The following is a 14,847-nucleotide window of genomic DNA, read 5'->3' as shown; positions in this document are numbered from 1 at the left end:
CATTCAGATTACTGCTTCAGTTCCTCCCCAGCTGCAATAGAGGAAAGCATATTTAAATCTGTCCAAGCAAATATCAGTTGTAGGAAACAATAACTGGATCATAACAACAACAACAAAAGACAGTAAGCTTCATTAACAAGTAACATAAATGCTAAGCTGAACTCGTCCTATAGTGGAATTAAGACAGGTTTCTCCCCTCTTGTTATAAAGGCTCATTGTGAGCTTACTGTAAGCATAATATAAACTGAGCCTTGAGCAGAAGACGTCCAGAAATGCAATCTTCGTTATATGAGCCCCAGCTGTTCTAGTATGGTTGAGTAACACAAAATATAACTTCCTAACTGCAATGAGCTCTATTTTACCAAGAAAAAGATATTTAAAGGAAAGTTTTGTGAATACATTAAATACTACATTAACAAATGAACTATCTCTTTCATGCATTTCTGCAAATTGAGGATTGGATGAGAGCTCACAAATAAAACCATGAAATGTCAATGAAAATGTGAGAAAGTTTAATTTCCAAATCAATCATCAACAGATTTTAAAAATTAATAACTTGGCTGTAATTGAATGTACAGCACTTAGCTAAATGTCTGCTTATTTGACAGTCTGTCTGGACATGCTTCTTTTCTTAACCTGAATAAAAGCCTATCTGATCAGTTCCAGCCATGAGATTAGAGTGGACCTAAGGCCACTGGAAGACATTGATCCATGCAGATCAGCTAATAAATTTCCATTCCATTCTGGGAAGTCTTGAATTAGTACTTACTTGAGTCGCCTTTCCATTGACATTGCACAGATGTTTCTCCACCGTCGGTCTAGGTTCCGTGTGGCCTGCTGGATGGAGTCACATTCTGTTTCTGTGGCACAAGCATCACAATCATGGAGAAGGACTTCACAAAGGTTGAGGACAGAGGCAACCCCCGTGCTATGCTTCTCTATGTCTCGCTGTAGCTCCTGCAGGTTAACAGATGAACTTGTAAACCTTCTTAGTGATTACTTAAAGAGATGTAGCATAACAAGCAAGCAAGCTCAGTCAGAACACTTACAGTGGAAAAATTTGAAAAATCCTAACTTTTCAAGTTAGTAAATTACCAATCTTGACTGAAAAGTTTATTGACTGAAAAGCTATATGCATATACTTGAAAGTAAGGTTTAGTGCACATATGTCATTGAGTAAGGGTCAGATGGCACCCTGCTAGTATTTCATACCACATATCAATATTTTTTCTAAACTTAGGTATACCTAATATACATTTTGGTTGTTAAAAATGACTGCATGACCTTGTGATAACCTTGCTACAGACATTATGAGTCATAAAAAATAATTACATTCCCCCTAAAATACAGTGTTTTTTTACAATTTAATCTCGAATGTATGTAAGCCTTTGTTATGAATCCACCTCCTCATAGCACACTGAAATCTCTGCCACTGAAGGCTGAAATATTGCACCTGCAATAAATAAATGGATTGGTCTTCCAAGTAAATTCTGAATAGATCTCTGAGAATGATCACAATTTAAAATAATAGAATATACAGTGTTTGAGTGGGGAATTTCCACATAGAGAAGGAAGTGCAATTGTTGCAAATTTTACTTCCTATGGCAGATCTCCAGCTTCCCCCTCATGCTGTTTCTGGCGTCTTGTTCTCCCAGGAGAAGCCTTTGGGAGAGGTACATTTTGGTCTGCAGTAAGAGGGGGCAACAACAAAGTCCTGCTTTGCTGATGGAACTCCCTACCATTTTCCCACTGTAATACATTTATGAAAGCTGGCATTTCTGAAAACAATAAACACAAACAAATGGTAAGAGAAACATTTCCAAAAAGTTTAGCTAAATCAAGATTTTGAAGAATGAGGGATTATTAAGGAGTGTACATGAACATAAAATCTAGAACTTGGGAGTAATCTGTTAAACATTTTTATAATATGCATGTGTTTTCTACAAAGATTCACTTTTTAATCCCTAAGGCAATATGTATTTTGGATTAATTAAGGCTGATTTTTTTGGGTAACCAAACCTGAACAAGTTTTATTGATTGCATTCTTATGTATTTTGTTTGTTTTAACGGGACTTGCACAAGACTTCCCCACAAACACCAATGACATGAAGGCTGAACCTCATCAGTGCCTGAGGGACTATCTTTAGTGTCCGATAAAAATCTGTTTTCTTTCTTAGTCTTTCGTGTACATTGTGGTAAATATAATTTGGATGAATTAAGGCTAAGGAACACAGGAAAATCCTGCTTCAATGCTATGGGTTATAGAAGATGATAGATCCTCAAATACTTTCTAGACCTACAGGTTTAAGATTCACTACCTTTGATTATTTTTGTTAGAAGAGATTACATGATTAACAGGACATTAACGTATGGAATAAGCATGTGAGTTAGTAAAACAACAACTGGGTAAATATAATTTGGATGAATTAAGGCTAAGGAACACAGGAAAATCCTGCTTCAATGCTATGGGTTATAGAAGATGATAGATCCTCAAATACTTTCTAGACCTACAGGTTTATGATTCACTACCTTTGATTATTTTTGTTAGAAGAGATTACATGATTAACAGGACATTAATGTATGGAATAAGCATGTGAGTTAGTAAAACAAGAAAATCACAATTAAACTTTGTTAACTACCTGAAATTCCACTAAAAATAAACACCTGTAGTTAATCACCACAGAGATGCAAGACAGGATCAAAGGCAAAGTTTTAATAAATCTTTCTATAGAAAATTAAGGTGTAGGGGAAGGTAGCAACATAGAGGGCTGTGGTAAGCACTCTCTGTGTTCATCAGGTGCTAAACTGTGCTGAAGTCTCCAAAAGAGACTTGTGTGAGGGTGGTATCATAATGTTCACTGCATTAAAAGCAACTACTAGAGTACTTTGGTCAAGGGATCATAGAGACATCCTTTCTATAGAAGCATTATGCATATAGTTTACCTGTCTCAAGTATTCTTTCTGGAATAAGTCTGATTAATCACTCACTAAAAAAAAACATAAAATTACTGACATGCAGGATTGTCTTCTGCTCCTGGTTGTTGTCTATTTTAAAAAAGAAATCTTGAAGTGGTAAGTGGTTGTACATACTTAACATTTTGGTGATCATCTTTAAGGCCATATGTGGTCTGGGCCCAGTGTACCAGAGGTAATGCCTCACTGTCTATCCCACAAAGAGCTCTTCACTCTGCAACTTCCAACTGGCTGGTGTTCCTTGGCCCCAAGGAAGCTCATCTGACCTGAACCAGGGGCAGAGTTTTCTCTGTCCTGGCCCCACCTGTAGTATGAACTCCCAGAATATATCAGGGCCCTGCTGGAGTTAGTGCAGCTCCTCATGGCCTGCAAAATGGAGCTCTTCTGCCATGCATTTGGTTGAGGTCGACCGAATTGACAACATCTACTGGGCCCCTCAGAACCCCTCCCCATGAACTCTGAATTGACCAGCCATGGGTTATCAAGTTAACATTGTTCAATCTATCACCAAAACACTGTTATTATTGTTACCGCAGTTGGTTTATTAATGTTGTTACTGAGGTGTGCTGTACTTATTCCATGTTCTCTCACGTTCTATGTAAACTGCCCTGAGCTCCAGGGGAGGGTGGTATACAAACAAACTGGGAATATGGTTTATCTGCTAGTGACAGCATTCTGTAACAGAACTACTTCTCTATGTATTTTGCAAAAAAACATGCAGCTATGGTAGAATTTCTGCCCAAAGAGAAAAATCAACCCAATCCGGACCGGGGGGGGATGGGAAGCATTATAACCTAGGAGCTACTTTGTTCCCAGAAAGGAACCCATGTGTGTCTGTGCTTTGGTAACTTTCAGCTGGATTCCATGGAGGATTTCCACTGACAGGAAGGAAGGCAATTCTCATCTCTTGATGCTGATATGAGATTCCCTCTAACTCTTCTCACTGAGGAGTAGCATTCCAGGGGTCTTTGGGCTGCTGCAGAAGAGGGGAGGCAAAAAAGTTCTGCTTCACTGACAGAAATCCTTCTGTAAGTGGAAATTCTCTGTGGGATCCAAGGCTTTGTTTATTAATAAGCAGCCAGCAATAACCTAAACGGACAAAGCTCTGTAAACCAATTTATTTATAAAGGTAAAGGTATCCCCTGTGCAAGCACCGAGTCATGTCTGACCCTTGGGGTGACGCCCTCTAGCGTTTTCATGGCAGACTCAATACGGGGTGGTTTGCCAGTGCCTTCCCCAGTCATTACCGTTTACCCCCCAGCAAGCTGGGTACTCATTTTACCGACCTCGGAAGGATGGAAGGCTGAGTCAACCTTGAGCCGGCTGCTGGGATTGAACTCCCAGCCTTATGGGCAAAGCTTTCAGACGGCTGCCTTACCACTCTGCGCCACAAGAGGCTCTTAATTTATTTATACATTCTGCCAAAAATGTGGCTGGAATGGTCATTTTTTACTAACTACAGTTATTACAATCACAAATCATGCATAACTGAGAACCCCTAACCACTATGTATGTCTAACAAGGACCAATTATGCACGGGCCAGAAAGCCTGACGTGGCGGTGACAGGGCTTCAGAGAAAATCCCCGATAATGCCCGACATTGCCGTCTGAGGCCTGGCCTGACCCAGGCCGTCGGAAGACCTGTGTTAAAGGAACACGGGTTCTTCTGCACGATGAGCAGCACAGCAGGCACAGGCATAATTGGAGGAACCTTCACGCCTGGCTCCTCTCCCGACCTATGGCGTGCCTGCAGGGACACCTCTCATTCCTGCAGGCTCTGCGACTCCGTGGAGCTGACAGGGGCATCCTCCCACCCCCACCATGGTGGGAGAGCAGCATGCTGCTCCCCACCATTATGCAGTAGGGGGGTTATGCCCCCGATCCCCCTTCTGCTGCCGGTGCTTCAGCGCGTGCCCGGTGCTTCCTGCTCCACGTTGCCTGCCCCCGTATATAATTGGGGGACAGTGGGCCTTTCGGCTCCTGCACAACGGCACAGCGGCAGCTCAACGTAGCTGTCATCGTGCATAATCGGTCCAGATATTTAGTGGGAATGCCAGAATCTTTTCAGGTATCGCCAAAGTCTAAGAGCAGGCCTCAAAAGAATGATGTATGTCTTTTGTATTGTTACATTTCTGGAAAGGACTCCTTTATGCCTGTGTCACACATCAAACTGTGTGTTTTCTTTACTTCTATGAAATCTAAAACCTTGGGGAGGGGGGAATAAGAGGAACATTTTCAGATGAAGCTGTCAAGAACTGTTTTTGTTTATATACCTGAAATAATTCAGTTCGGATCAAGAACACTATCACTGAACACTACTTGTAAGTAATCTTTTCATTCAATAATTTGTCTGAACATTTAACATGTGATCTGTTTTGTGAATACATAATTGTTGGTAATTTCACATGCATGCACACACAGAAAGGGAAGTGCTCATGCACATGCAGAGTGCTCCTCTGCAGAGGATGGGAATACACTTGAGAACAGAGTTGCCACGTCCAAGAAACCAGCTGATGGGGCTGGAAATAACTTACCAGGAGCAGGGAGGGAAAACCAGGAAGTAAACACAATGTCTCTGCATCACAGACATCAGTGGCAATACTGTAGTTTATAGCCAAAATATGGTAAAATTAGCTTCTTATCATAGAGTTTTGCCCCCAAACCAGAGTCCCCCCAGTGTCACCCATGTCACTTGTGGGGAATGCAGGGACATCATTTTTATTTCCTGGTTTTTGCTCCCTGCACCTGGCCAACAACTTGTGGTCAACTACATTGAACAGCGCTGATAGATCAAGTAAAACGAGAATGACCAAACTGCCCTGATCCAGCTGGTGCCAGAGATCGTCCATCAAGGTGACCAGCAGCATCTCCACCCCATGGCTGGGATGGAAGCCAGACTGGTATGGGTCGAGTACCGAAGTTTCATCCAAATATGCTAGAAGCTGGTCCGCCGTGGCCTTCTCAACCACTTTGCCCAGGAATGCCCAATGCAACACTGGGCGATAGCTGGCTGGATCCCACGGGTCCAGCGATGGCTTTTTCAGTAAGGGATAGACCACCACACCCCTTCAGCTCCTCTGGGAACTCCCCAGTAGACAGGGGATTAAATAGTGTAAGCCAAGTATAATCAACAAGATGGGGCATTCACTGAACAGTACAATAAGGCTTGGACTATAGGAATAGTCCTATAGAAACTCAAACAGGGCTGAAACAAAGCATAAGTGTGACAGTAAATACCTGAAATACCATGTTGACTACAGCTATGCATTTGGATCTATCTGAGCTGAAAATATACCCAAAAATACCTTATTGGTATTTTCGGGGTATATTTCAGCTTCCCAAATGTATCTGTCCCCCCCCCGTCCCCCCCAAAATGAAATAAAATTTCAAGAAAATACAAGATATATTTGAAAATGTCAGGCAGATCTGAAAACAGCAAAGGGTCTGTTTCTTTAAAGAGACCGCAAATGTCAGCCTGAGGATCAGCTGTGGTTAGCTTTTCTTGAAACCTGGTTTAAACTAGATTGCAGGAGAAGCCAGCCCATTATCTGCTGGATGGGTGGGGAGTTGAGGGCTCCCCACTGGTAGAGCTCTGCATTACCTTCTCCTGGTCAGTTACCTTCACAGGATTGACTGTGCTCAGGGAACCTCCTCACTAGCACCTATCTGCACTGTCTTATCCTGTTGTCTGGTTTAAACCAGGCAGCAAAGGAAACCAAGCCAGCTCCAGCACCAGGCTGGTATTCTTGTTTTTTACTGGCATTTTTCTTCTCAATTCTGTTGTTCCAAAATAATCCTGCGTCCGAATACCATACTGACATTTGGATCTGGGATTTTATGGGAATCCCAATTTTGTTTTTGGGGGTGGGTTGGGGGTTCAACAGACCTGAACAAAAAATACTGGTAAAGTTTCTTGTGCAAACGCCTAATGTTGACATTCACATTTGAATGCTGATAAACACAAATTTCATAAAAGGACACAAATTAGGAGATGTTGGTCAGCACTGGTAGTTATTTAAATGTGTTTGCTATCATTCATGTACAAAATGTAGGCCAATATATGGGTATTTTTAAAATCAGCATTCATATATCACCAAATTTTAGAAAAATTTCTGTAACTTTAAGTGCATGCATATATACACACACACATAAACCATTGCATATGTTGTGGCATTCAAAATAATGCACATACAAATATACAATATAATGTAAGAACAACTATGTACATTGAAACTTGATATCACAACCAATGCAGAAAAGAAATCTTAGTTAAGTTAGATGAGTATACACATATTTATTGCATTCATGTACAATTCCTGAACGCATATTAAGAGTACATTTGTATGGGTCAACCACCTGAATTATAGTAGAACTTATCCACTATGTATATCTTGCCATTATTTTGTTCTTTACAGCTTGTTCTCTAGTGTGCTTTATTTATTGCAAACTGCCATAAAATACTGAGCATAATTCTGAAGAGGTAGAATAATGAAGTTGCCCCCCACAGCTAAATCTGCTGCATTCTGATTCAGCTTTTAATAGGGGGGGGGGGTAAAAGTTATCTACTATGCTTCTTAAACAGCAACACAACAAGTACATTTACTTGTATTATATACAAATAACCCCGCATTTTATGGTGATATCTGTAACAAATTTCAATGAACCAACAAGTATCCATCACATAAGCTACCAGGCTCATAAAGCCTGCTTCTATTCACCAGAAAGTGATTAGAGCACATGACAAAGCATCGTTATCCAAGGGGTTCTTGACGACATTCCATGAGACACATGGATTTGTGCAATCGTGCTAGATATATGTTGATGTTTTTTAAGATTTATGTGCAAATAGATTGCAATAAATAGGACACACAGTAATGGGTTTAAACTTCAAGTACAACAATATAGGCTAGATATCAGGAAAAACATTTCACAGTCAGAGTAGTTCAGCAGTGGAATAGGCTGCCTAAGGAGGTGGTGATCTCCCCCTCACTGGCAGTCTTCAAGCAAAGGTTGGATACACACTTTTCTTGGATGCTTTAGGATGCTTTGGGCTGATCCTGCGTTGAGCAGGGGGTTGGACTAGATGGCCTGTATGGCCCCTTCCAACTCTATGATTCTATGATTTGCATTTACATATTCTGTTACTGCTCAGCTTTTTAGATTCCTTGCATCTGTATACAGGTTGGGTCACTTTTTTACCTCTTTTGTGGTTATAGCATTAACACAAACAGCATACACAGCTTGAATAAAGGTATCATATGATGCCTGTACTGCGCTGATATCTTCCTGTTAGGCAAAAAGCCCACTGCATGGCTTAATGCAGCAGTCGCTAGTGGGGGAGAGGTTTGGGGGGGAGGCAGAGGGAGGAAGGGCCGAGAAGGCTAAGCAGGTTCCCAGGACCTCCCTTACCATCTGTGCAGAATGCACTGTGGGGAGCGGGTGGTGGGCCCATGACTGACTGTCCTTGCTTGGGTGCTCCTTCGGTGAGTTGGCGGCAGCCTTGCAACTGCTGTGTAGGCAGTGGTGGGGCAGAGACAGAGGGTGCAGTGTGGGGTCGTGGCAGCTGGCTGGGGCTGCCGAAGCCGGCTGCTCCCCAGGGCTGTTGCGATGCCCTAGGGGTTGGCAGCTTCTTGCTACCTCCGTGTACACCTTGGGTAGCCTCCTTAGGTGAGTGGCTGCTGGCGACCCACTCTTGTGGCCACCTCCTCTTTGTGGGCGGTGGCGCCAACTTGGGGCAGCCGCCTCTCCTCGCAGTGGCGGACAGATCATTGTGGGGGCCCCGCCTGGCGCCTCTATGTAGCTGCTGCCGCCTGCTTGGGGCCAATGCCTAGGGACCAGTACCACCTCATAATGGCTGCTGTCACCGCCACTTCCTCCCTGGGTGTGCTGCCTCCTTGGGCCAATGACAGCACATCGCAGCCATGGCAGCCACCGGCCATGTGAAGTGGCAGGCTGGGCAGGACTCGGCAGCTGGTGGGGATTGTGTGGCCATGAGTTGGTATGCACCTTGCGGACGTGTTTTGCAGCAGGCGCTGGCCCAATCTGGGTGCTGGCTGCACCCAGATTGGCCTGCCATGGCGTAAATAAAGTCCAGACAACAGATGTGTCCTGGACAGCAGACTCCTATTTCCCAAATATAATGGTTACAGATGTGATACCAAAGGTATGTTGTGGGAATCCTTCAGCGTACTGAACCAAAGTGGAGCCATTTTTGAGAGCTGAGTGACCAAAGAAGGATGTGCAGAGTATGGAAAAATACTGCCACGTTGACAGGAACAGAGCTATGTGTCCTAAAGTCCAGAAGACTGGAAAACTACTCCATATAGGAAGGGAAGTGCATGTGGGATGTATGTATAGGATTATGTATGGTATATATTAACTTTGTAGTAGAGATAAGCATACGCACAGAGTACAGGGGGATTAAGACTGTAACAATAAAGACGGGGTAGGAGAGAGAAGAGAAAGAGAGAGAGCGCGCGCTCAATTCCCGGACGGGGAAACTCTGCTCGGACTCCCCTCAGCTCCTACCCAGATGGAAAAGGCACACCGACTTTGAATCTTCTTTCAGGGGCTATCAGCTGTCGGCTGGCTCCGACAGTATGTATGCACCGGGACCTTACAAAGTACACCAGACTCCAGTTCCCAAACAAGGCCTTGTATTGTATCTGTTTACTCAAAAGTTAATGACAATGAAGGCAGGGAGAAACCCTGCTAATGTTTTATGTAAAAGGGAGCTCCTTTGCCAGGCATTTGGCTGAGGCTGACAGACCTAACACCATTCGGCTGCCCCCTGGACATCAAAGACATCCTCCATATCCTGAACCCAACTGACCACCTCCCACAGGTTCTGTTTGAAAAGTTCTATTGCATTGTTAATTGTTATGCTATTGTTGATCAATACTAGCTCTTACTGTTACTGATGATTACTATTATGGTTATAATATACTCCCCAATGTTTTATGTAAACTGCCCTGAGCCTTACGGGAGGGCGCCATAGAAATTAAATAAATAAATAAATAAATAAATATCACATGCGAATATTTTTTTTATGCTTATGCAATAGATATGAACAGCAAATATCTAATTCAATAGAGGTTTCTCAAGGTAAGTGTACTTAAGATTGCAGTCAGCTCTTTAAAATAATTACATGTCTTCTAATGTGGATACAATACAGTCAGTCAGTACAAGAGCATTAAATATACCTTGCTCAAAACCATTTGTTGAAAACATACATTCATTACTCTGAAACTGCAGCAATATCCTTATTCACCCTGAGAAAAATAGGGTTTGTCTCTGTATTTTTGAATGCAACATTTGTGTCATTTTGCTCTTTAGCAGTCAATAACTTTAATTTAAGGGAATCTTCAACTGGGAAAAGGTGGAATATAATATGTAATAGTGTAAAAAATGTATCCAAAAGTGGGCATAGACTAAAATGTCAGAAAACAACAAAAATATGCATTTTTAAAAAAACAGAAGTGATATCATAGAATCACTGAGTTGGAAGGGATCTAGTTCTATCTCTTGCACAATGCAGAAACTCACAAACCCTCTCAAAGCAAGTAGATTGTGCAATGATTGGTAGAAAGTGTAATATCATGCACAAAGTGGCCACTTGGATAATTCTGTTCAACAGAAACTTTGGCAAACTGTTCTGGTTGGACATCCTCCCTTCTGGGACGTATCTGATGAGTTACTGCTGTTTCTTGCTATCCTTCCTCCCTCCTGTTGCCAGGAAAAAGAAACCAGACATTGACATCCCAGAATAACTGTCAGATTGAAATGCTTCCAAGCACTCCTGAAAGTGAAAAGTAAATATATTTGGCTTAAGATCTGGATTTAGTATATTTATGAACAGGTATTATTTGATGGCTCTGGATTATTACACTTCCAGCTACGTGTCCCTAACAAGCATCATTATTCCATCTACCATGCATCAACTCCATTTCTGTGTTGGAGCTCCTTAAGACTATTGAAGACAATACCAGCAGTGTTATACATCTGGCAGAGAAAAAGAATGCTTTTACAAAGTAATTTCAATATGTAATATTTCCACACACATATTACATAAGAATCCCAAAGAAGGGCAATGCCAAAGAATGTTCAAACTACTGCACCATTGTACTCATTTCTCATGCTAGCAAAGTTATGCTCAAAATCCTACAAGCTAGGCTCCAGCAATATGTGGACCGAGAACCTCCAGAAGTACAGGCAGGATTTCGAAGAGGCAGAGGAACTAGAGATCAAATTGCCAACATACGCTGGATCATGGAGAAAGCTAGGGAGTTCCAGAAGAACATCTACTTCTGCTTCATTGATTATGCTAAAGCCTTTGATTGTGTGGAACACAACAAATTGTGGCAAGTTCTTAAAGAGATGGGAATACCAGAGCATCTTATTTGTCTCTTGAGAAACTTATATGCAGGTCAAGAAGCAACAGTGAGAACTGAACATGGAATCACTGATTGGTTCAAAATTGAGAAAGGAGTTCGGCAAGGCTGTATACTGTCACCTTGCCTATTTAACTTGTACGTGGAGCACATCATGAGAAAGGCGGGATTAGAGGAGTCACAAATTGAGATCAAGATTGCAGATGATACCACTCTAATGGCAGAAAGTGAAGAGGAACTAAAGAGCCTGTTGATGCGGGTGAAGGAGGAGAGTGCAAAAGTTGGCTTGAAACTCAATATCAAGAAAACAAAGATCATGGCATCCGGCCCTCTCAATTCCTGGCAAATAGATGGGGAAGAAATGGAAATAGAGACAGATTTTATTTTCCTGGGCTCCAAGATCACTGCAGACGGGGACTGCAGCAAAGAAATTAAAAGACACTTGCTCCTGGGGAGGAAAGCTATGGCAAATCTAGACAGCACCTTAAAAAGCAGAGACATCATCCTGTCAACAAAAGTACGTTTAGTCAAGGCTATGGTATTCCCAGTTGCAATGTATGGCTGCAAAAGTTGGATCATAAGGAAGGCCGAGTGTCAAAGGATTGAGGCTTTTGAACTCTGGTGCTGGAGAAGACTCTTGAGAGTCCCTTGGATTGCAAGGCGAACAAACCGGTCAGTCCTAGAGGAGATCAGCCCTGATTGCTGCTTAGAAGGCCAGATCCTGAAGATGAAACTCAAATACTTTGGCCACCTCATGAGAAGGAAGGACTCCCTGGAGAAGAGCCTAATGCTGGGAGCGATTGAGGGCAAAAGAAGAAGGAGACGACAGAGAATGAGGTGGCTGGATGGAGTAACTAAAGCAATAGGTGCAAATTTAAATGGACTTTGAGGAATGGTAGAGGACAGGAAGGCCTGGAGGATCATTGTCCATGGGGTCGCGATGGGTCGGACACGACTTCACACCTAACAACAACGATTACATAAGAGTTAGATATTTTTAGTAGGACGAGGAAACTTTCTTGGGTGGGACTCAGAATTATCTAAGTGGATGCGGATGTAGATGCAGAAAGTCATTGATCAGCCAGCAGACGGAAGCTTGATCATGAGGGGCAATCTGATGTCTGTTATTATTATTATTATTATTATTATCTTTCGATTTATTGCCCGCCACTCCCTTACGGCTCGTGGCGGGTTACAACATTTTAAAACCCCCAATAAAATCCATTAAAAACCCTCAGCAACAATTACAATATAACATTATCGGTTAGCAAGCTAACCTGGCAAGATAGGCTAATCAACCTCCCCCTCCTACTACAAGCAGGTGGAGTGGGGATACTGATGGTACTAATCCCCAATCTCAATCCCAGGTCCCGGGTCCCGGGTGGGGGCATAGATGTTAGCCTCGTCCTCAACCGTAAACCTGGCGGAAGAGCTCCGTCTTGCAGGCCCTGCGGAATGATGGAAGATCTCGCAGGGCCCGCAGCTCTCCCGGCAGCTCATTCCACCAGGTAGGGGCCAGGACCGAAAAGGCCCTGGCCCTGGTCGAGGCCAGGCGTGCTTCCCTGGGGCCGGGAACGACCAGCAGATTTTCTCCCGCAAAACGTAAGGCTCTGCGGGGGGCATAGGCCGATAGGCGGTCCCTCAGGTGCTCTTTTATGTAAAAGATGAAGGACTGAGAAGAGATTGGAAAGTTTGTGAACCCTCCAAATGTCCATCTAAGAAAGAAAGTACCGTAAACCACATATTTTACTCCATGCTGAAACGTCACACATACAACTGTGTGAATTGCTTAGATCATATGAATAATGTTCCTCCTTACCCAGCACTATACCTTCATTCAGGATGCTGTTTTCCAGGAAATAAGATATGTACCTGCATTATCCTTATGTTCTGTCATAAAGATAAGGTTTTCTCAGCATTTGCTGAATAAACTGTGGTTGCCACTTCCAAAAATACTTTGTAAAAGCTCTATCTGGTGAGGAGTCAGACAGTTTGGCTCAAACTGGACACCGTGATGCTGGAAGGTCCATGAATGAAGCTCCAGGATTTGTTCTCCCTTAAATATCTAGTGCAGGATTTAGATTGGGTTCATGGCACAAGGGAATTGTTTTTATTGAAAATGTTTAAATCTCACCTTTCTCCACAAGAAGACTCAATATGGCTTATAAAATAATTTACAAATAAATAGATCATTAAATGACAACATTTGAACCCTCCATTACCAACCAACCAGCTTAGTCTTCAATCTTAACAGTTACACCCATTTTGTGTCCATTGGAGTCAGTTGGCTTAGAAGACTGCAACTGTGCTTGGGAAAGTACTATTAGCCATCAGTTAAATCCCTCATTTAAAAGCCCTCCTAAATACCTTAGGAATTTAAATAAATCACACCTTTTAAACTCAGAAGCAAATGGGCAACCAATGTTAAAAATTAAAATAATGTGTTTTTTTTAAGTAAAGATCTGGATGTTTTCATTGAGGAGATATGCCTTTCCCTTCTATTTCTGCAATGACAGTGATCTACTTTTTAAAAAAGTGAACGCTAGTAACACATATTGCTAGTAACACAATATGTCCACTGCCATTAAAAAGCACAAAAAACCTCCCTTGTGGTAAACAAGGGACTGGGGCAGAGAAGATGCAGGGAAACTTGCCACATGGAAACCCTGTTTCTGCTGCAAGGCATCTAACAGCACTTAGAAATCATTCCAGAAGCCCCACATTGCACTCAGCAGAGACCCTGACATTTATAGAAATCCTGAGAAGTACCAGAATCTCTGCTGGAGCTGTTTTGATTCTGCCTCTTAAGTAGATATCACAGCTATGAGCTCCAGGAACAATTTCTTAGTAGCACACTTGTGCAATTTCACATTGCAATAGTAACCTGTAAATGCACTCTTGGGAGGGAAGGTGGCATACTTTAGCCTGATCTTGTCAAATCTCAGGACTTAAGAAGATTTGGTACTTGGATGGGAGACCAAGAAAGAATATGTGGAGGAATTCAATGACAAACCACCTCAGCTTCTCACTAGCCTTGAAAGCCCCTTGCTTGGGTTGTGATTTGACGGCATACATGTATATAAATGCATTCTTATGAATTTCCTAAAGTTCTCTGCACACTTGAAGAGTCATAGGAGAACAATTACCCAAGTCACTAAATTATACAAGTGTTCTCACTTTCAGTTTCCACCCCTATCATTGGTCACTGCGTACTCTGATGAAAGATTCTTGGATTGAATCCTCAGTAGTAGACTGAATCAGTCTAACCCCCTCCCCTTTACACATTAATAAGTTGATTGCAAAAGATAAATGAGTGGGTCAAAGTTACCCCATAGTCAGGAGTTTCAGAGTTAAAAAACCCTACAACTAATGCATTGGTTCCCTTTCACTTTTGATAATCTTGTTCTTCCTTCCTTTTTGCACTATCCATGGCTTTGCAGGTTCTGCACAAGCATGAAAATTAAATATTCTCTTCAGCTCATGC

The 14,847-nt window shown here is 42.4% G+C and overlaps 1 protein-coding gene across 15 annotated transcripts in view; it reads right to left on the bottom strand.

Annotated features, from left to right (window-relative positions):
* Positions 1–14,847, bottom strand: part of SYNE1 (spectrin repeat containing nuclear envelope protein 1) — a 493,810-nt gene that overhangs the window by 48,547 nt on the left and 430,416 nt on the right. For all 15 annotated transcript variants that reach the window (XM_077349398.1, XM_077349413.1, XM_077349457.1 and 12 more), the window contains one exon: positions 770–957. In XM_077349398.1, coding sequence (XP_077205513.1) covers positions 770–957 — 188 coding nt within the window. The remainder of the gene's footprint in view (positions 1–769; positions 958–14,847) is intronic.

This window comes from Paroedura picta, chromosome 1 (assembly GCF_049243985.1).
Source record: "Paroedura picta isolate Pp20150507F chromosome 1, Ppicta_v3.0, whole genome shotgun sequence".
Taxonomy (NCBI): domain Eukaryota; kingdom Metazoa; phylum Chordata; class Lepidosauria; order Squamata; family Gekkonidae; genus Paroedura; species Paroedura picta.
The sequence above is the reverse complement of the archived record's forward strand: the minus strand, read 5'-3'. Positions and strand labels throughout refer to the sequence as shown.